Source organism: Micromys minutus (genome assembly GCF_963924665.1).
Source record: "Micromys minutus genome assembly, chromosome: 3".
NCBI lineage: Eukaryota > Metazoa > Chordata > Mammalia > Rodentia > Muridae > Micromys > Micromys minutus.
Window position 1 is genome coordinate 6,715,172 of NC_137972.1, and position 21,871 is coordinate 6,737,042.

At 37.1% G+C, this 21,871-nt stretch overlaps 1 protein-coding gene across 1 annotated transcript in view; it reads left to right on the forward strand.

The window, feature by feature from the left end:
* The window catches only part of LOC308418467 (solute carrier organic anion transporter family member 1A5-like), a gene marked incomplete at both ends in the record, with an annotated part of 60,671 nt that overhangs the window by 23,223 nt on the left and 15,577 nt on the right, over window positions 1–21,871 (forward strand). Inside the window, 5 exons of the mRNA XM_080913838.1 lie at window positions 388–534; window positions 6,761–6,859; window positions 7,901–8,122; window positions 18,991–19,155; window positions 20,537–20,732. Coding sequence (XP_080769964.1) covers window positions 388–534; window positions 6,761–6,859; window positions 7,901–8,122; window positions 18,991–19,155; window positions 20,537–20,732 — 829 coding nt within the window. The remainder of the gene's footprint in view (window positions 1–387; window positions 535–6,760; window positions 6,860–7,900; window positions 8,123–18,990; window positions 19,156–20,536; window positions 20,733–21,871) is intronic.

The window sequence follows — 21,871 nt, forward strand, 5'->3', positions numbered from 1 at the left end:
CTTTCTGCTCAGAGACTTAGCTACAGAATTCTCTTTTTTGAAGGGCATGCTTTAATATGGTACTGTGTTTAATAGACTTGCAAAATAAATGAACACAATTTATTTTCTTCTTTACGTCTAATAGCCAACACTACTCTTCTTCCTGAGTCTGAATATACTTATTAGAATCCTTTGTTTCTTAAACAACATTTGTAGAGTTAGTCCACATGGGAAAAAACTTAGATGGATAGATTTAGCCTCAAGCTGTGATATATGTAGTTGGTCTTATGTGGTTTTTTTGTTGCTGAAATAAAACACTAACCTGACAAAATATTTACAGAAAATTTTGAACTGTCAGTAACACTTGGTTGTCAAATATTCATACATCTTTCTATTGTTTTAATGCAGAGTGTGGGAAAAAAATGAAATCATTAATGTGGATATGTGTACTGTTGGGAAATATTATCCGTGGAATTGGTGAAACTCCCATCATGCCCTTGGGTATTTCCTACATAGAAGATTTTGCCAAATCTGAAAACTCTCCTTTATACATTGGTAAGTTTCAGAATCAGGGTAGAAATCAGTTACTCACTTGAAAGCTCTATGGATTCCACAACAGTGAGCGCAGTGCAACAGCGTAGTTGGTCATAAGGTGGTTCAAACAATTGGAGCTTCTTTCTCAGTGTTTAAAGTAACCAATGCATGTACATATATATGTATGTATGTATGTATGTATGTATGTATGTATGTATGTATGTATGTATAACATGCCTATGTGTATATGTGTATGTGTTTTATATGTGCTTGTGTGTACATTTCTATATTTTTGTGATAGCCTTTAGTTAATGAGACATTTTATTAATTTATTTATTTTATAAAATATTATTATAGCTCACAAAATTTGTTGCATAATAATATATGATGAATACACATTTTTTCTTTTTCTTTTTCTTTTTTTTCTAAGAGGGAATAAGGCTTCCACATTTTGGCCTTCCTTCTTTTGAGCTTCATAAGGTCTCTGAGTTGTTTATTGGGCATTCACAGCTTTCTAAGGCTAGTATACAATTGTCAGTAACTGCATATCATGTGTGTTCTTTTGTGACTGGGTTACCTCACTCAGGATGATAGCTTGAAGTTCCATCAATTTGCCTAGAAATTTCACAAAGTCATTTTTTTAATAGCTGAGTAGTACTCCATTGTGTAAATGTACTACAGTTTCTGTATCCACTCCTCTCTTGAAGGACATCTGGTTTTTTTCCAGCTTTTTGGCTATTATAAATAAGGCTGCTATGAACATGGCAGAGCATGTGTCCTTATTATATGTTGGAGTATCTTTGGAGTATATGCCCAAAAATGAAATAGCTGGGTCTTCATATGTCCAATTTTCTTAAGAACCACCAGATTGATTTCCAGAGTGGCTGTACCAGTTTACAACCCCACCAACATTCCTCTTTCTCTGCATCATTGTCAGCAACTGCTGTCATCTGAGGTTTGATCTTAGCCATTCTGACTGGTGTGAGGTGGAATCTCAGGGTTGTTTTGATTTGCATTTCCCTGATGACTAGGGATGCTAAGCATTTCTTTAGGTGCTTCTAGGCCATTCAGAATTCCTCAGTTGAGAAATTTTGATTAGCTCTGCACCCCATTTTTAAATAAGATTATTTGATTCTCTGGAGTCTAACTTCTTGAGTTCGTTATATATATTGTATATTAGCCCTCTCTCAGATGTGGGATTGGTAAAGATTCTTTCCCAGTCTGTTGGCTGCTCTTTTGTTTTCTTAAAAATGTCCTTAGCTTTACAGAAACTTTGCAATTTCATGAGGTCCCATGTATCGATTCTTCATCTTAGAGCATAGGCCACCAGTGTTCTGTTCAGGAAAATTTCCTCTGTGCCTATGTGTTCTAAGCTTAACACCATTTTCTCTTCTAGTAGTTTCAGTGTAACTGGTTTTATGTGGAGATCTTTGATCCACTTTCACTTGAGCTTTGTACAAGGAGATAAGAAGGGATCGATTTATATTCTTCTGCATGCTGACTGCCAGTTGAAATAACACCATTTATTGAAGAAGCTGTCCTTTTTCCATTGGATGTATTTAACTCCTTTTCCAAATAGTGATATTTTGACTTATTTCTTTCCCGTTTGTATCCCTTTGACTTCCTTTTGTTGTCTAATTGCTCTGGCCAGCACTTTCACTACTATATTGAATAGGTAGAGGGAGAGTGGGTAGCCTTGTCTAGTCCCTGATTTTAGTGGTATTGCTTCAAGTGTCTCACTATTTAGTTTGACGTTGGGTACTGGTTTGCTGTATGTTGCTTTTACTATGTTTATGTGTGGGCCTTGGATTCCTGCTCTCCAAGACTTTTAACATGAAGGGGTGTTGAATTTTGTCAAATGCTTTCTCAGAATCTTGTGAGATGATCATATGTTTTTGTTGTTGTTGTTGTTGTTTTTGAGTTTGTTTATATGGTGAATTACATCGATTGATTTCTGTATATTGAACCATCCCTACAATCCAGGGAAAAAGATTACTCAGTTATGGTGAATGATAATTTTGATGTATTCTTGGATTCGTTTCATTGAGTATTATTGCATCAATGTTAATAAGGAAAATTGGTCTGAAGTTCTCTTTCCTTGTAGAGTCTTTGTGTGATTTAGGTATGAGAGTAATTGTGCCATCAAAGAATGAGTTGGGTAGTGTTTCCTCTGTCTTTATTTTGTAGACTAGTTTGAAGAGTACTGGTATTAGATCTTCTATGAAAATCTGAAAGAATTTTGCACTGAACCCATCTGGCCCTGGAATTTTTTTGTTTGGATGGCTTTTGATGACTGCTTCTATTTCTTTAGGTGTTATGGGACTGTATACATGGTTTATCTGATCCTGATTTAACTTTGGTATCTGGTATCTGTATAGAAATTTGTCCATTTATTCCAGATTTTTCAGTTTTGTTGAACATAGGCTTTTGTAGTAGAATCTGATGATTTCTTCAATTTCCTCAGTTTCTGATGTTATGTCTCACCTTTCATTTCTGATTTTGTTAATTTGGATACTTTCTATTTGCCTTCTCATTAGTCTGGCTAAGGGTTTATCAATCTGGTTACTTTTCTTAAAAAACCAGTTCCTGGTCTTGTTGATTCTTTGTATGGTTCCTTTTGTTTCTACTTGGTTGATTTCTACTCCGAGTTTGATTATTTTCTGCCCTCTACTCCTCTTGGGTGTATCTGCTTCTTTTTGTTGTAGAGCTTTCAGCCATATTGTCAAACTGCTAGTGTATGCTCTCTCCAGTTTCTTTTTGGAGGCTCTCAGAGCTATGAGTTTTCCTCTTAGTACTGCTTTCATTGCATCCCATAGGTTTGGGTATGTTCTGCTTTTATTTTCATTAAATTCTCAAAATTCCTTAATTCCTTAATCTGAAAGAATGCAAGGGAGTATTTTGATCTCCTTGTATCTGTTGAGGCCTGTTTTGTGACTGACTATATGGTCTACTTTGGAGAAGGTTCTGTGAGGTGCTGAGACATAAGTATATTCTTTTGTTTTTGGATGAGATGTCCTGTAGATGTCAATTTCCGTTGGTTCATAACTTCTGCTAGTTTCACTGTGTCTCTGTTCAGTTTCTGTCTTCATGATTTGTCCATTGATGAGAGTGGGGTGTTGAAGTCTCCCACTATTATTGTGTTTGGTGTAATATGTGATTTGAGCTTAAGTAGGGTCTCTTTTATGAATGTGGGTGCTCTTGTGTTTGGAGCATAGATATTCAGGATTGAGAATTCATCTTGATAGGTTTTTCCTGGGATGAGTAAAAAGTGTCCTTTCTTATCTTTCTTTGATAACTTTTGGTCAATAATCAATTTCATTCTATTTTGGAATAACTGCTCCATCTTGTTTCTTGGGACCATTTGCTTGGAATGTTTTTTCCCAGCCTTTTACTCTGAGGTAGCATCTGTTTTTGTCTCTGAAATGAATTTTCTGTATGCAGCAAAATGCTGGATTCTGTTTAAATAACCAGTCAAATAGTGTATGTCACTCTACTGGGGAACTGAGTCCATTGATATTAATAGATAATAAGGAATAGTAATTGTTGATTGTTGTTTCCTGTTTTTTTTTTATTGTTGTTGTTCCAGGTAGACTTATGTTTGTGTGTCTTTCTTCTTTTGGTTTTCTTGAATGATTATTTTCTTGCTTTTCATAGGGTGTAGTTTCCCTCCTTGTGTTGGATTTTCCATCTATTATCCTTTGTGGGGCTATATTTGTGTTCAGATATTGTGTAAATTTGGTTTTGTGGGGAATATCTTGGTCTCTCCATATATGGTAATTGAAAGCTTTGCTGAATATAGTGTCCTGGGCTGGCATTTGTGTACGCTTAGAGTTAGTGTGATGTCTGTCCAGAATCTTCTAACTTCATTGTCTCTGTTGGGAAGTCTGATGTAATTGTGATTGGTCTGCCTTTATATGTTACATGTTCTTTTCCCCTTACTGCTTTTAGTGTTTTTTTTTTTTTTTTTTTTTTTTTTTTGTTTGTTTTGAACATTTGGTGTTTTGACTATTATGTGTTGGGAAGAATTTCTATTCTTGTACAATCTATTTGGAGTTCTGTAGGCTTCTTGTATGTTCATCATCATCTTGTTCTTAAGGGTAGGGAAGTTTTCTTCTCTGATTTTGTTGAAGATATTTACTGTGCCTTTTAGTTGATATTCTTTGCCCTCTTCTACACCTATTATCCTTATATTTGTTCTTCTTATTGTGTCCTAGATCTCCTGGACATTTTGGATTATGAACATTTTGGTTTCTGCATTTTCTCTGACTGTTTTGCCTATGTTTTCTATGTTGTCTTTGGCCCCTGAGATCCTCTCTTCCATCTCTTGTAGTCTGTTGGTGATGCTTGTATCTATGACATCCTGGTTTTCTATCTCCAGGGTTGTTTCTTTTTGTGATTTCTTTATTGTATCTATTTCCATTTTTAATTCCTTTACCTGTTTGGTTGTGTTTTTCTTCAGTTCTTTGAGTGATTTCTCCTGGTTTTTATGGCAATAGTTTAAGGGAGTTATTCATGTGCTTCTTGAAGATCTATACCATCACCATGAAGTACAATTTTAAGTCTAAATCTTGTTTTTTCAGGAGTGTTGGGAAATATACAACTTGCTGTGGTGGGAGAACTGGGTTCTGATATTGCCAGATTATCTTGGTTTCCATTTGTTGGGTTCTTGTGCTTTCCTCTTGCCATCTTGTTGTCAGTGATTGTAGATGATTGTTTTGTTTCTGACTATTGCTTGTCTCTTCTGTGGGTCTGAAGGCCTGTGGGCTCAGGAGGGAGATTGCTCTTAGTTGTTTGGATATTTGTGGGCAGGCGGTGTGTTCTAATGGCAGTGACTCAGTTCTTTCTTTGTGGGCTCAAGTGTGCAAGCTCTTGTGAGACTGTTCTGGAAACTCAGCCCTCTGCCAAAGGGTCCTGAGTCCTAATGGCAGAGACCTGGCTCTCTCTCCCCCCCCCCTTTCTCTGGTAAAAATTACCATTTTCCCGAGAGCACCATGTTCCCTCTGCTCTGAGAATACCAGTATTCCCTTGCAGGACAGCTGGTGGACCTGTGTGTCAGGTTCACCCTTGGTCCAGGTGGAAGAATGCCAGTGAAGCTGATCTTGGAGCTCAGCCTCTTTGCAGGCAGATCCTGGGTTCCGATGGTAGAGACCCAGCCCTCATTGTCGGCCAGAAATTACCATTTTCCAGAGATCACTGTGCTCCCTGTGCTCCGAGATCTCCTGCTGTTCCCTCGCTGGGTCTGTGTCTCAGGTTCTCCCTTGGTTCAGGTGGAAAAGCACCTGTGCAGCTGTTCCGGGTGCTCAGTCTTCTGTGGGCAACACCTGAGTCCTGATGCCAGAGATCCGGCCCTCTCTGTTGGCCAGAAAGGACCCTTTTCATGATAGCCCTAAGGCTATCTTTACATGTTGAATATAAGAATAAAAATACTTGAGGTAGGATGGTACATAATCAAATGTTAGAGTGTTGTGGTACATATTAAAAATGAGCACGCCATTTCAATATTGCACCATGCCAGGCTGGCCACGGGTTCTCTCTGACCACAGTGTTCTCTCCCACATTAGTTCCTGCACCAGTGGGCCATATAGAACTAACTGTATAATTATCTCACCAGTGGCTGTATTCTAGTTACTCTCTCTTCTGGCTGTCTGTCTGCTAGCCATGAACACTGTTTACATTCCAACCAGCTTGACAAATTCCAAACTCCAGAAACTTGTAATTTAGTAATGGCTTTATCTCAGATTTTCTCTGTAAGTTTTAAATTTCATAAATCATCCACATTATAATATGATATTATAACTTGTAATAAATATGATATGATATAATTTTTCCATCTAGACAAATCATGCCATATAAGTCCTTCCCTTATAAAATATTCATATCTACCTGTGGCTAATTAAGGTCAGATGGGTCTGTATCATTCTCATCATCCTCCACCTTCTCTCTCTCTCCCTTGCTTCTCCTCTCTTCCTCTCTAAAACTATGTCCATGCCTCGATAAGACAGACTCTACTATCACAAACCTTGTGCCAGCCCCACTTACATAAAGACAACAACCTACAATAGAGTGCTTGTCTAGCTTCTTGGATTTGATACCCAGCTCTGCAAATGAAGGAAAAGCAATCTAATATTAAAACTAGCTCAATGTCAAGGCCATGTTGTGTGTGTGCAGGCAAACATTTTTTTTTTTTTTTTTTTTTTTTTTTTTTTTTGGTGTGGTTATGTAATGCCCTGTCTTTGTTTACTTCCAGGAATTTTAGAAACAGGAAAGATAATTGGCCCAATAATTGGACTTTTGTTGGGATCCTTCTGTGCAAGCATTTATGTAGACACAGGGTCTGTGAATACAGGTAACACAATGCACTTTGTTTATACAACCTGGTCCCTGGGTGTGGGAGAGTGTTTAGGAATGCTATACCACTGCCTTCTTTGATCTTCAGTTAGGAAAGTTTTCACCACTTACAGATGGCAAACCTAAGAGGGGCAAAGGTAAGGGTAAATGGCCTCATCCTGATTAAAGATCTTCCATTCTCTCTTTATGTTTCAGCTACATTTTATGTTTAAGAAGATTTACTCACATAAGTTTTATTTAATGAAGCAGTCGCTGTGAATGACACAGCAGAACTTTTAGTTATGTGATAAGCACAAAATTATAATTGTTGCACATGACAGGCAGAAATATAGATTTAGTGCTTTCAAATATATCACCACATAGTTCTGTATAAAATCAGTATTTTCAAAAATAAATACACAAAATGTGTAAAAAGTATATATGAATACCATGCACTTCATTCATTATCTTTATTTATATATATATGTCTATGTGTGTGTTGGGGGAGGATGCTGGGTGGTTCACTGTGTGACAGAGTACTTTTTGAGGGTCTCTTGTAATCAGAGCAACAGGCAGTGATGAGTTTCCATGTAGGTTCTGAGAATAAAGCCCATGACTTCTGCAAGAGCAATAATAACTGTTGGCCACTGAACTGTCTCTAAAGACCCTTTTCTTATATATTGCGACATGTTCAAACAAGACTACAGTGGGGTAAAGTTATTGTTTAAATATATCTCAAATAAATAATGTTTCTGTCTTTTTGATCTTTAGGTTTCAATAATATTCAATGTAGTACTCTTACTCTGGAACTTTTTTTCTTATTGAATTTTAACTTCACTCTATTGATCAACCTCAGACACTTCTTCTAAATATCTGAGTTAGCCAAGCTAGGTGGTAGATGTCAGTACTCCCAGGATTTGGTAATCACAAGCTCAATTTCCCTGAAAGAACAAGAACAAATTATGAATAGTTTACAAATGATTATGAATGTCAATAATTTTTTTCAGCTTATACCAGAAAGAATGATGTAAGGTAATATAATATCCACATTTCTTTACAGATGACCTGACCATAACTCCCACTGATACACGCTGGGTTGGTGCTTGGTGGATTGGCTTTTTGGTCTGTGCAGGCATAAATATCCTGATCAGCATCCCCTTTTTCTTCTTTCCCAAAACACTCCCAAAGGAAGGGTTACAGGATAATGTGGATAAAACTGAACATGACAAAAAGGAAAAGCACAAAGTAAAGGCCAAAGAGGAAAACCAACGAATCACTAAAGGTAAACATGGGAACTAGACGTTGTTCGGTTTAACTGTGTCTGTGGTCAGTGGGCACTTGTTGCTTGCACTGAGGTAAGACAGCGTGTGACTCATCCTCACTACGCAGTTGTGTTAAATGGCTTCCACAGTCACTGCTTGGGAACAACTGTCATGATAGGGAACCAGACTTAACTTTATGAAAATTTCAAGTCAGTCTGAACACTCAAGAAGCAAATTCTTTTTTTCTGTCTGTTTTGGCAACTCTATTTTATTGCAAATATTAGTCCAAGTTAAAAAAATCACAAATAACCAGGAATCTAAGCTATATATAGTGGCAAAAGAAAACCTGTTTAACAAGGAAAAGGTTAGTTTAGTTGTGATTTTCCTTGAAGTAAAGGCTGAAAGGAAAAACATGATAGGTGACATCCTCTGAATGTGAAGACATGTGATAGTTTACAGCGCAATTGTTCTTTAAGAATGGACTATTTTATAAGTAGGAATGTTATTACGCAATGGTGCAGAATAGAGATGATTCTATGAAAGCTGAGATGGAATTGTGGAGTGCACCTCGAAGTGCACATTCTTAAAACTTTCCACTGTTTTCACAGTTGTGTGTTGAGACCTACTCAGTGATCTCAAGAGATCAGAAATAGTGCATAAGGGGAGTTTGGGTTCTGGAATTCTTTGTTTATTTATTTTACTTTGCTTTCACACTCAAGATTTTATTCCCTTCCTGGTCCACACTCCTACTGTTGCACATCCTATACCTCCTTCATGTTCCCCACCCCATGTCTCCATCAAGATATCTGCACCTTGCCCACTCTGACAGATCTCTAAATTCCCTGGGACCTCCAGTCTCTTGAGGGTTAGGTGCATCTTCTCTGAACCCAGACAAAAGAGTTCTCTGCTAAACATGTGTTGTGGTCCTCATATCAGCTGGTATGTGCTGCCTGGTTGGTGATCCAGTATCTGAGAGTTCTCAGGGGTCCAGATTAATTGAGACTGCTGGTTTTCTTATGGGTCACCTCCCTCCTCAGCTCTCTCCAGCTTTTCCCTAATTCATTCACAGGAGTCATCAGCTTCTGTTGGGTGGGTACAAATATCTGCACCTGAATCTTTCAACTGCTTGTTGGGTCTTTCAGAGGGCAGTCATGATAGGTCCCCTTCTGTGAGTGTTTCATAGACTCAGAAATAGTGTCAGACCTTGGGACTTCCCCTAGTGCTGAATCCCATTTTGAGTCTGTCACTATATTTTCTTCTCTTTCTTTTCTTTTCTTTTCTTTTCTTTTCTTTTTTTTCTTTTCTTTTCTTTTCTTTTTTTTCTTTTCTTTTCTTTCCTTTCCTTTCCTTTCCTTTCCTTTCCTTTTCTTTGCTTATCTTACCTTATCTTATCTTTTTTTTCTCCATCTTCATCCCTGCAGTTCTTTCATATATAAACAATTATGGGTCAGAGTGTTGATGTGGGATAGCAACCCAGACCTCACTAGATGCCCTGTCTTTCATCTGAAGGTGGGCTCTACAAGTTCACTCTCCCTACTGTAGGCTGTTTCATCCAGAGCCCATGTCATTTGAGTCCTGAGGCACTTTCACCTCTCAGGGCTCTATTATATTCTGAAGAGCCCTCTAAACCTCCTACCCCCTGAGGATGCTTGTTTCCATTTTGTTCTGCTGCTCTCCCCCAGGCCTTCAGTTCTTTTATCCCATATAATACCAATCATTTTCCCTTCTCCTCTTCTTGTTCTCTACCATTCACTCCTTCCCTTTCCCTTTGTAGTTGCTTTTTTTCTCCCTCCCAAGTGGGACTGAGGCATCCTCACCTGGGCCTTCCAGCTTGTTAACCTTTTCGAATTTTGTGGACTGTATCTTGAGTATTTTGTACTTTTTTTGGCTAATATTTAAATCTTAGTGAGTACATACCATGCAAGTACTTTTGGGTCTGAGTTGTGTCACCCAAGATGATATTTTCTATTTTTATCCATTTGCCTTCAAAACTCAGGATGGTCTTTTTCTTAATGGCTGAGTAGTATTCCATTGTGTAAATGAATCACATTTTCTGTATCCATTCTTCTGTCGTGGGACATCAGGGTTGTTTTCAGATTGTTGCTATCACAAATAAAGTGCTATGAACATAGTAGAACATGTGCCCCTGTGGCATGGTGAGGCATCTTTTAGGTATATTCCCAAGAGTGGTATTGCTGGTTCTTTGGGTAGATCTATTTTCAAGTTTCTGTGGAACCTCCAAATTGATTTCCAGAGTGACTGTACCAGTTTGAAATCCTACCAACAATGGAAGAGTATTTCTTTTCCTCCCCATTCTCGACAACATCCATTGTCACCTGAGGTTTTGATCTTAGGCATTCTGATTGGTGTAAGGTAGAATCTTGGGGTCATTTTGATCTGCATTTCTCTAATTACTAAGGATTTTGAACATTTCTTTAGGTGTTTCTCAGGCATTCGAGATTCCTCTTTTGTGAATTCTCTGTTTAGTTCTATACCCCATTTTTTGATTGTGTTGTTTCCTTTATGTTTTTTGTTTTTGTTTTTTGTTTTTTGGTGGTTAGGTTCTTGAATTCTTTACATATTTTGAATATTAGCCCTCTATCAGATGTGGGGTTAATGAAGTTTTTTTTTTTTTTTTTTTTTTTTTTTTTTTACCCAGTTTGTAGTTTGATGATTTGTCTTATTGACTATGACTTTTTCTTTACAGAAACTTTCCAGTTTCATGAGGTTCCATTTATCAATTCTTGATCTTAGAGCATGATCCATTGTAGTTCTGTTTTGGGAATTTGCCTTTGTACCAATGAGTTCAAGGCTCTTTTCCATAAATCAATGGCCTTCCTTTATACAAATGATAAACAGGTTGAAAAATAAATTAAGGAAACAACTTTCTTCACAATTGCCACAAATAATATAAAATATGTTGGGGTAACTCTAACCAAAAAAGTGAAAGATATGTATGACAACAACTTCAAGTCTCTCAAAAAAGAAGTAGAAATTCCCAGAAAATAGAGAGATCCCCCACGCTCATGGATTGGCAGAATTAACACAGTAAAACTGGTCATCTTACCAAAGGCAATCTACATATTCAATGCAGTTCCCATGAAAATCCCAACACAATTCTTCAAAGACATGGAAAAAACAATCCTCAAATTCATCTGGAAAGGAATAAGGAATAAAAACCAGAATAAAATTCTCGACAACAAAAGAATGGCTGGAGAAATCATCATTCCAGACCCCAAGCTCTACTACAGAGCAATAGTAGTTAAAAACTTCATGGTATTGGTATAGAGACAATCAGGTTGATCAATGGAACAGAATTGAAGACCCAGAAATAAAACCACACACTTATGCACACTTGCTCTTTGACAAAGAAGCCAAAAATATGCAATGAAAAAAAGAAAACATATTCAATAAATGGTACTGGTCTGTTTGTCTGTAGAAAAATGAAAATAGACCCATATTTGTCACCTTGCACAAAGCTAAAGTCCAAGTGGATCAAGGAAGAACCTCATCATAAAACTAGATACACTGAATCTCATAAAAGGGGCTCTAGAATGCTTAAAGTGTATAGTTAAAAGATTGGAAGAACATTTGCTTTACTTGTGAAATGAGGAAAAAGGCATATTCTTGTGTGTCTGAGATGTTCTGTTACTGACAGCCGTGGGGAGCACCTTACTGATGACATTGCTATTTCCTCCGCCACTCATATCCTCCAACACTAATGTTCACTAAATGGTCACAGGTCTGACTTAAACACTAGAGACCATGACTGAGCAGCCAAGCCACACTGGAAGACAGTGAAGATGATTAAAACTTCTCAGAATCCTGGTCATGTCAACAATCCTGCTGAATGGGGAAATACTGACTTTTCTATGTGACTTTGATCTACCAGATCAACCTAAACTTCAAAACTAGGAAAGAACTCAGCAGAGAATAAGGCATACAGAAAATAACTGTGAACTGTGGAGACTCATTAGGAGGACAAGGATGTCAACAAACCTGAGTTAGTTGAAGCTGCCAGGAAGACTGACTGTAACCATCTCACACATAAAGATGGATTTTTCTGCTCGAGTCCATTCTTTTTCATTAGCTGCTCTGCCTCTACTTCTGAATGGCGTCTTCATGATTGTGTTCTCTCAATAAAATTTTAGACAATTTATTAAGGCAAATAATAAGATTAGGCAATCAAGACAGAAGACAGAAAGACATGAAACGAAAAGACTCTTTTAGGAGTGAATTTCAGCCAAATTATCTTGAGTCATGTCCATTTAGCAGACAGTCTACAAACTGGACTTGGCTTTTTAAACAGAGAAAAGCTTTGGTTAAGTTGCTTAGAAGTTTCTTAACTTTCACCAACTGAGTCAGCAGCATTTCTTACAATGAAACCTCCATGTTGATATGCTTATAATTATCACTAGGTGTAGGATGATGTCATTATGCGGCTAGGCGGGTCCAGCCTATCATTGGATGAGAAGAAAGGATAGGCAGGGAAAAGCTGAGGAAGAAGGTAAGATGTGGAGAGGTAAGGAGAATCAAGATGGAGCTGGAGAAGGAGATCTAGCTAGAGGAGCTAGATCCAGGTGGTCTTAATTGGCAATAGGTAGATATGATTATTTCTAAGGGTTTCTATGGGCCAATTTGTATTATCTAGGTGGGCGGTTTGCATCTTTGTCAAATTATTGTAAGCTTATTGTGTAGATGAATTGTGGATTGAGACATAAACCCGTTTGATAAATTATTGATTGTTGAGTCATGATTTCACTGGGGTGTGGAAAATGTAAGCAAAGTTCGCAGCTGGCAGGGAGATGGCTAGGACACGGCAACCCATAGACAGGCTGGGTCTGAGAGTACTCAGAGGCAGTGTGGTGCCACTGAGATAAAGATGCCCAAAAGTGCTATGTGACCCTAATGGTGCAGGCACTAGCACAGGATAAAAGTTACTACATTTTTATTTACCACAACAACTAGGTGCTTCCAATGGGTGGTCTGCCGTGAAGTTCTGCTGAGAAGCTGAGGCTGTCTATACATTCCTATGTTTCTAGCTTATCCATTTATTCTTGCTTAAAAGAGTGATAGCATCAATTTCTGAAATCAAACTTCATCCAGCTGAGTCCTTTGTAATTATCAAAGAACAAACAAGGTACTCTAGTGAATGGTGGGTATTAATACAAGGAAAGGGGAGAAAATAAATGAAAGAGTGTGGCTGTATACTTGAATACATCTCAGATTTTGGCTTGGCACTACAATTGTTTACCTTTAAAAAATCATTATATATATTTACATATCAAATGCTATTCTCTTCCTTGTCTTCCCTCCACAAACCCCCACCCTATTTCCCTCCCCTTTGATTCTAATAGGGTGCTCCCTCACCCACTCCATCCTCACCCCTGTAGCATCCCTCTTCTCTGGGTCATTAAGACTCCACAGGGCCAAGCACCTCCCCCCCCACTGATGCAAGATAAGTCAGTCCTCTACTGCCTTATGTATTTAGTGGGAGTCATGGGCCAGCTCATGTATAAAACTCCAAGGGACCCAGATTAGCTGATAGTGTTCTTTTCCTATGGGGTTGCAATCTTCTGCAGCTCCTTCAGTCCTTCCCCCTAACTTCCATTAGGGTCCCTGGGCTCAGGCCTGTGGTTGGCTGTATCTGGGTCTGCCTTAGTTAGATTCTGGCAGGGCTTCTCAGAGAAAAACCATACCAAACTGCTGTCTGCAAGCTCAGTTTAACATCAGCAATAGTTTTATGGTTTGGTGTCTATACATAAAATGGATTGCATGGTGGGGTCTCTGGATGCTCTTTCCTTCAGCATGTGCTCCATTTTTATTCCTGCATTTCCTTTAGAGGGGGGCAATTCTAGATTAAAATATTTGATATAGTTGGGTGGCCTTATCCCTCAACTGGAGGCTATGTCTGTCTACTGGAGGTAGTCTTTTCAGGTTCTATCTCCCTGCTGTTAGGTATTTCAGTTAATGTTATCCCCACTGGATTCTGGAAGTCTCTTGGATCTCTGGCATATGGAACTTTCTAGTGGTCCTCCTAGACCCCTTCTCTCACAGCTACTTATTTCTATTCATTCTCCTGGATTTCTGGTCTTCTGTCTTTTCCCATATTTGATCATGCCTTCCTTACCTTCCCCTCTTCTACTCAGGTCTTTAACTCCCTCTGCCTCTCGTGATTATTTTGTTCTCCCATCTAAGTGCATTTGAAGTATCTATCCATTGGCCTTACTTCTTGTTAATCTTCATATGGTCTATGAGTTGTGTGGTAGTTATATTGAGGTTTGGTGCTAATATCCACTTATCAGTGAGTACATACCATGTATGTATTTTTGGGTCTGTGTTATCTCCTTCAGGATAATACTTTCTAGTTACAACCATTTAACTATAAAGTTTGTGAAGTCATCATTTTAAATAGCTGAGTATTATTTCATTGTGTAAATGCATCACATTTTCTGTATCCATTCTTCTGTTGAGGGACATCTGGGTTCTTTATAGCTTCTTACTATTATAAATAAGACTGCTTCAAACATATTGTTGCATGTTTTCTTGTAATATGTTTAATCATCTTTTGGATATATACCTAAAAGTTGTGTAGCTGTATCTTTAAGTAGAAATATTTCCAATTTTCTGAGGACCTTCCAGATTGATTTCCAAAGTGGTTTTATACCAGCTTGCAATTCTACCAGCAATGGAGAAATGTTCCTCCTCTTCTACATCCTCTCCAGCATCTGCTGTTACGTAAGTTTTTGATCTTAGCCTTTCTGCTTGGTGTAAGGTGAAATCTCAGTCTCATTTTGATTTGTATTTCCTCAATGATTAAGGATGTTGAGCATTTCTTTAGGTGCTTCTTAGCTATTCAAGTTAATAATTCTTTGTTTAATTCTGTACTCCATTTTTTGTGTACTCCTATTTTAATTGGATTATTTGGTGTTTTTCACCCCTTTAGTCTAACTTCTTGTGTTCGTTGTATATTTTGGATATAAGCTCTTTATGAGATGTATGGTTTATAAATATCTTTTCCCAATCTATAGTTTGCTATTTTGTTCTTTGCTTTACAGAAGCATTTAAGTTTCATGAGGTTCAGTTGTTGATTATGAATCTTAGAACCTGAGTCATTGGTAATCTGTTCAACATTTTTTCCTGTGTTCAAGGCTCTTTTCTAACTTCTATTAGAGTCAGTGTGTTTGGTTTTATGTAGAGATCCTTGATTCACTTGAACTAGAATTTTGTACACATAAAAATGTATCAATTCACATTATTCTCCATGTAGACTACCAGTTAGATCAGCACCATTAGTTGCAATGCTGTTATTTTTTCCACTGTATGGTTTTTGCTTGTCAGTTTAAAATTAGGTGGCCATATGTGTGTAGGTTGATTTCTGGATCTTCACTTCTATTCCATTGATCTACCCATCTGTCTCTGTACCAACACTTGTGTGGCTTTTATCATGATTGCTCTGTAATACAGCTTGAGGTCAGAAATGGTGATTCAAGTACTGACAAAAATGTATTCATATACTTTTATGCATAAATGCTTAAAATCTGTACATTTATCTTTGTTTTTTAAAATAAAGTTCTTCAATTAAAAAAAATGGTGATTCTTCCAGAAATTTTTTTATTAATAAGATTTTTTTTAGTATTCTGGATTTTTATTATTCCAGATAAAGTTGAGAACTGCTCTTTCTACCTCTGTGAAGAACTAAGTTGGAATTTTGATGAGAATTGCATTAAATTTGTAAAGTTCTTTTGGTAATATGGCCATTTTTACTATGTTTATTCATGTGATCTATGAGTGTGGAAGATCTTTCTATCTTATGAGGTCTTCTTTGATTGGAAGTTCTTGCTATACATATCTTTCTCTTGCTTGGTTAGAGTTACACCAAGATATTTTATATTATTTGTGACTATTGTCAAGGGTGGAGTGTCAGTAGTTTCTTTTTTAATCCATTTATTCTTTGTGTAGGGGAAGGCTACTGATTTGTTTGATTTAATTTTGTATCATGCCAATTTGCTAAAGTTTTTTGTTAGGTGTAGGAGTTCTCTGATAAAATTTTTGGGGTCATTTATCTATACTATCATATCATCTGCCAATATGGATTCATTGACTTCTTTGTGATTTACATTTCTGTGCCCTCCTGTTTTTATCTAATTGCTCTGGCTAGACCTTTAAGTACTATATTGAATAAATAGGGAGAGAGTGGGCAGCATTATCTATTTCCTGATTTTAGTGGCATTGCTTCAAGTTTCTCTCCATTTAATCTGATGGGTCTGTTAATTTGCTATACATTGCATTAATTGCATTTAGGTATATGCCTTGTATTTCTGATCTTTCTAGAACTTTGGACATAAGCATATTTATTTAGCCAAAGGATTTTTGGTATGCAATAAAATTATCATGTGTTTTTCTTCGGGTTTGTTTATATAGTGATTTATGTGTGATGCATTTGGGTACATTGAACTATCCTTGCATCCCTGTGATGAAACCCACTTGATTGTGATGAATGATTGTTTTGATGTGGTCTTGGATTCAGTTTCCAAAAATTTTATTGAGTATTATTATATTAATATTCATAATCAAAATTGGTCTGAAGTTCTCTTTGTTGGGTCTTTGCATGGTTTAGGTATCAGAGTAACACTGGATTCTCAGAATGAAGGAATTAGAAATCCCACTATTACTGTGTGATGCCTAATATGTGTTTGAAGTTTAGTAACATTTCTTTTACAAATGTGGGTAAAAAATACATTTGAGGCATAAATGTTCAGAAGTGAGAATTCCTCTTGGAGGATATTTCCTTTGATGAGTATGAAGTGTCCTTCCCCACGTTTTTTGATACCTTTTGGTTGAAAGTCTGTTTTATTGGATATTAGAATGATTACTCCAGCTTGTTTCTTAGGATCATTCACTTGGATATATTTTTCTAGCCTTTTCGTCTGAGGTAGTGTCTTTTTTGTCACTGATATCTTTCCTCTTTGAAACAAAATGATGGGTCCTGTTTACATATCCAGTCTATTAGCCCATGTCTTTTTATTGGGGGAATTAATTCTATTTATGTTGACACATATTAATAACCAATGATTGTTGGTTCCTGTTATTTCTGTTGTTAATGGTTGTATTATGTTTGTGTGGTTTTCTTCTTCTGGATTTGTTGTGAAATGATTAATTTCTTGTTTTTCCTTGGGTGTTGTTTCCCTCCTTATGTTGGGGTTTTTTCTTCTATTATCCTCTGTAGAAATGAATTACTGGGCAGATATTGTTTAAATTTGTTTTGGCCTGGAATGTCTAGGTTCTCCATCTAAGTTGACTGAGAGTTTGGTTTGGCATAATACCCTGGGCTATTTGTGTTCTCTTAGTATCTTCATGACATCTGCATAAGATATTCTGGTTTTCAGAGTCTTTGTTGAGAAGTCTGGTATAATTCTGACAGGTCTGCCTTTATATATTACTTGGAATTTTTCTGTTAGCAATTTTAATATCCTTTCTTTGTTCTGTGTATTTAGTGTTTTAATTATTATGTGATGTAAGAAATTTATTTTCTGATCCAATCTATTTGGTGTTCTGTGTGGTTTTTGTACATTCATGACCTTCTCCTTTTTTAGGTTAAGGAAATTTTCTTTTATATTTCTGCTGAAGATGTTTTCGGGCCCTTTGCATTGGGAATCTTCTTTCTCTATTATTCCTATTACTCTTAGTTTGATTTTTTTTTTCATTGTATCCGTATTTTTTGGATGTTTTGGTTTAGGAGCTTTTTTCACTTTGTATTTTATTTGACTGTTGTGTCAATATATCTATAGTACTGTCCACACCTGAGATTCTCTTTTCTAGCTCTTGTATTCTGTTTATGATGCTTTCATCTGTAATTCCTGATCTCTTTCTTATGTTTTCCATCTCCAGGAATTGATTCTCTTTGTGTTTTTTTTTTTATTTTTTCAATTTACATTTTTAGATCCTAGACTGTGTTTTGCAATTCCTTCACCTATTTGGTTGCATTTTCCTGTATTTTAAAAGAAATTTATGTGTTTTCTCTCTAAGCGCTTCTACCTGTTTACCTGTGTTATCCTACATTTCTTTAAGGGAGTTATTTATGTCCTTCTTAAGGTCTTTTATCATCATTATGAGATGATATTTTAGGCCAGGATATTTTTATTACTTTTCAGGTGTGTTAGAGTATCTAAGGCTTGCTGCAGTGGGAGAGAGAACTGGTTTCGGATGGTCTTTAGTGGCATTGGTTCCTTTTGTTCATGTTTTTGCCCTTGCCTCTCTCCATCTGGTTATCTCAGGTGTTAACTGGCCTTGATGTCTCTGACTGGATCTTGTCCCTCCTGTGAGCCTATTTATGATGAATTCCCTTGAGTCAGGCTGTCTTTGCAATTGTGGTTATGATAGACCTCCTGGGACTTGAGCTGTTTCTGGGTATGGGTGTTGGGAGTGGGGCACTGGAGTACCTGATTTGATCCTGGGCACAGTTGTGGACCCATGGACCAGAATATTAATGTTTCTCTAGCAGGGTGAATAGAGGCCACCTCTGATGGGCCCTGTGTGGGGTTGTCCCAGTTAGGCCAGGTACTGGGGCTAGGAGTGTTTCACATGTGAGCCTGGTTGTGATGGATCTCCTGGGAGTCAAGTTATCTGAGTGTGGGAGGGTGTCTGGAGAGCTGAGTTTGACCAGTGCCTAGTTGTAGGTTGGAAGTAAGCTCCAGTTCTTATATAGCTAGTTTTGTCACTAACCTTCATTAGTGACTTAAGCAATGTTACCGAACTTTAACTCCAAGGGGTAACGATTTATCAAATGCACTTGTGTTGCAGCACAGAAGCTGTCAGATTTTTTAGGAGAATATGGGACACAAAATGTAAGGCCAAGCTTGAGGATCTCTATACTCTCTCATTGCAGATTTCTTTCCGTTCATGAAGAGCCTCTTCTGCAACTCGATTTACATGCTCTTCGTCCTCATAACTGTGCTCCAGGTCAATGAATTTAACATTTCATTTATCTTCCTGCCTAAATACCTTGAACATAAATATGGAAAATCCACTGCAGAGGTCATCTTCATCATGGGTATGCACTTTTATTATTTCCCTCACAGCACTTCCTCCTCCCATGGTAGCTTAATAAACACTATACCCAAGGGTGTTGCAGTAAGTATTAAAAATAATGGATTACCTTATCTCTTTATAGGTTCCAATGGCCTCACTCTGTGGGTGCCATTTCTAGTACGGAGCCAGCACATGGACTCTGTTGCTTGGTCCAAGCTGCCCCCATGGTCTCACTGTCCACATGACTCCCTTCCCTGGAGGTTTACTCAAATGAAGTCCTAAGTACAGTGACTTGACAACACTTCTTGGGAAAGTAAAATTAACATCAAAATACAAACAGCTTCAGGATTATCTACACAAGGGCATGATAAGTAGTAAAATAATATGACTATGAGATTACAATGAAATGCAGTCTCTTAGGCTATTGTAAATTTCTTCTTTCCAGGCTCCAGGGAAATTGAGAAAGAAAAGGGAAAGTAAGGGACAAACAAACAAACAAACAAACAGCTGTTCAGATCTCTTTCCAATCAAAGAGGAAAATCATTAGAGTCATTGCAGTTTTGGGAGAAGCTTGTATCACCCCATTTTCAGACACAAATATGTAAATTCAAAAACACATACGGTGTTAAATCACTGAGACTCTCCTATTTCCAGATTGTACATCTGGGCTTCAATTCCTGCTCTCCATTTTCCTCTGAACTCAGTTCTTTAGTCCCTTCATGGTCTGAAAAGTATGTTCAGACTTTCTGATTTTCTTTTAGTACACTGAAGCCAAGTATTTATCTTTACTCTTAAAAACTGAAGATCAGAGGCTATCTCTATCCACGTTGTCTAGAGTTTCTGACACTCCAAATCTCAGTCCTCACTCCCAGACATGTAACTTTCAATGGTAGGGACCTGGAAAGGATGGTTACATTCTTCTAAGCTGTGTGCTGGTGTTGTGTTAATGCAACCCAGTGGGAATTCTCTCTTCCGTTTTTTTCCCTTGGTTTTTGTAATTTGGAAGGAGAGTCAGGAGGAAAAAGGCTGAGCAATATCAACTATGTACAAAATGTCCTACACTGAAAAGCACAGACTCAGTTATAACCTTCAAAGCCACTTGAAACTAAATCAAAGTCGTAATAAACATAGTGGAAAACAACACATGAAATAATTAATATAACATGTAAAGCTCATAAGGTGTTTATAACCTGCTGCAAATGATTAAATAAATACTGTCTTTTAAATTTGACATTATGGGGCATTTGAGAAAAACTTTTTATGTAATATTTGAGTGAGTGAGGACTAGAGTTGCTATACACTAGAATAGACCTAAATAGTTTCTTAAGTAAGTTGTATTAGAAAAAGTTATAAAATTTATTTTTCTGCTGTCTTTATAAATACAGTTTTCCTTGCATTTATAGGTATTTATACCTTACCTACAGTATGCATTGGATATTTAATTGGTGGCTTCATTATGAAGAAATTCAAGATTAATGTCAAGCAGGCAGCATACATCGCATTCAGCCTATCCGTGCTTGAGTACATTTTGTCTTTCTTTTGCTTTATGATATCCTGTGATAATTTCCCAGTTGCTGGCTTAACTGTCTCATATGAAGGGTATGTTTGTTTTTTTCTTAATGAAGGTCATACCCTTTTCCCAATTTCTAGTTAATTTTCTTCAAGTATTATATATGACCAGGTAATTTTATTATGAATTAATGGTACTGATACATGGCAAGGTTGTATTTTCTCCCATCCAGTAATCCTATACCACCCCACACTTTGTGTAAGATTATTAAATGAGGACCAGGGATTTCCTGTAAGTCAACTTTTGATTTCAAACACTGTAATGGTCATCATGGTGGTATCGTAGTCAACTTTAAATTGCAATAAAGGACAGAAACCTGGAGCTTTCAGTTTAAATTATTCAGTTGCTTTATACTCCTATAGTGAGGTAGCTTTAAAAGTTGACTATGTAAGTCCACAAGTCTTCACAGGTTTACGGTAGGCTCAAATTTAGCATAATCAAATCTAATGCATGATTTAACCCATTAACCCAAATACTTTATAGACCACTGGAATAGTTGTATCTCATATAGTCTGTGTTCTTAGATTTTGTATTTTAAGCGGTTTTTGGTAATATTCTGTATTAGCACAGGGAATTTAAAACTCAGTTTAGGACTAAACTACATAACCAATCAGGTAAAATCAAATTAAACATATACATGTAGGTTCGTTTTTCAAAGGTTTGAGGAAATAACTCAGTAAGAAAATACTTGCTGAGCAGGCAGGAGGTTTTGAGTTCAGGCGCCCAGAACCCAGGAAAATCTTAACATTGCTGAGTATCTGTAACTCCAGTCTTAATACTGTGAAATGACCAGCATAATCCAGAAACCCTGAAAGTTAACGGGCCTGCTACTCAGATTTTGTAGTGGTAAAAATACATGCCTCTGTCTCAAACAAGGTGGAAAACTATTACTAATTTTACATGCATGCTGTTGTACACACACACACACACACACACACACACACACACACATGAGAGGGAGAGAGAGAGAGAGAGAGAAAGAGAGAGAGAGAGAGAGACAGTGACAAAGGCAGAGACATAAAGAGACAGAAATAGAAACAAGGGAGATATTAAAGGTAATATTTCTTTTAAAACCCTTAAGAATTATAAGATTTAAAAATTTCAAACACAAAATTCTAAGAAATTATATATGCCATCTGATATGAATCACATTACCACTGGAATTGAT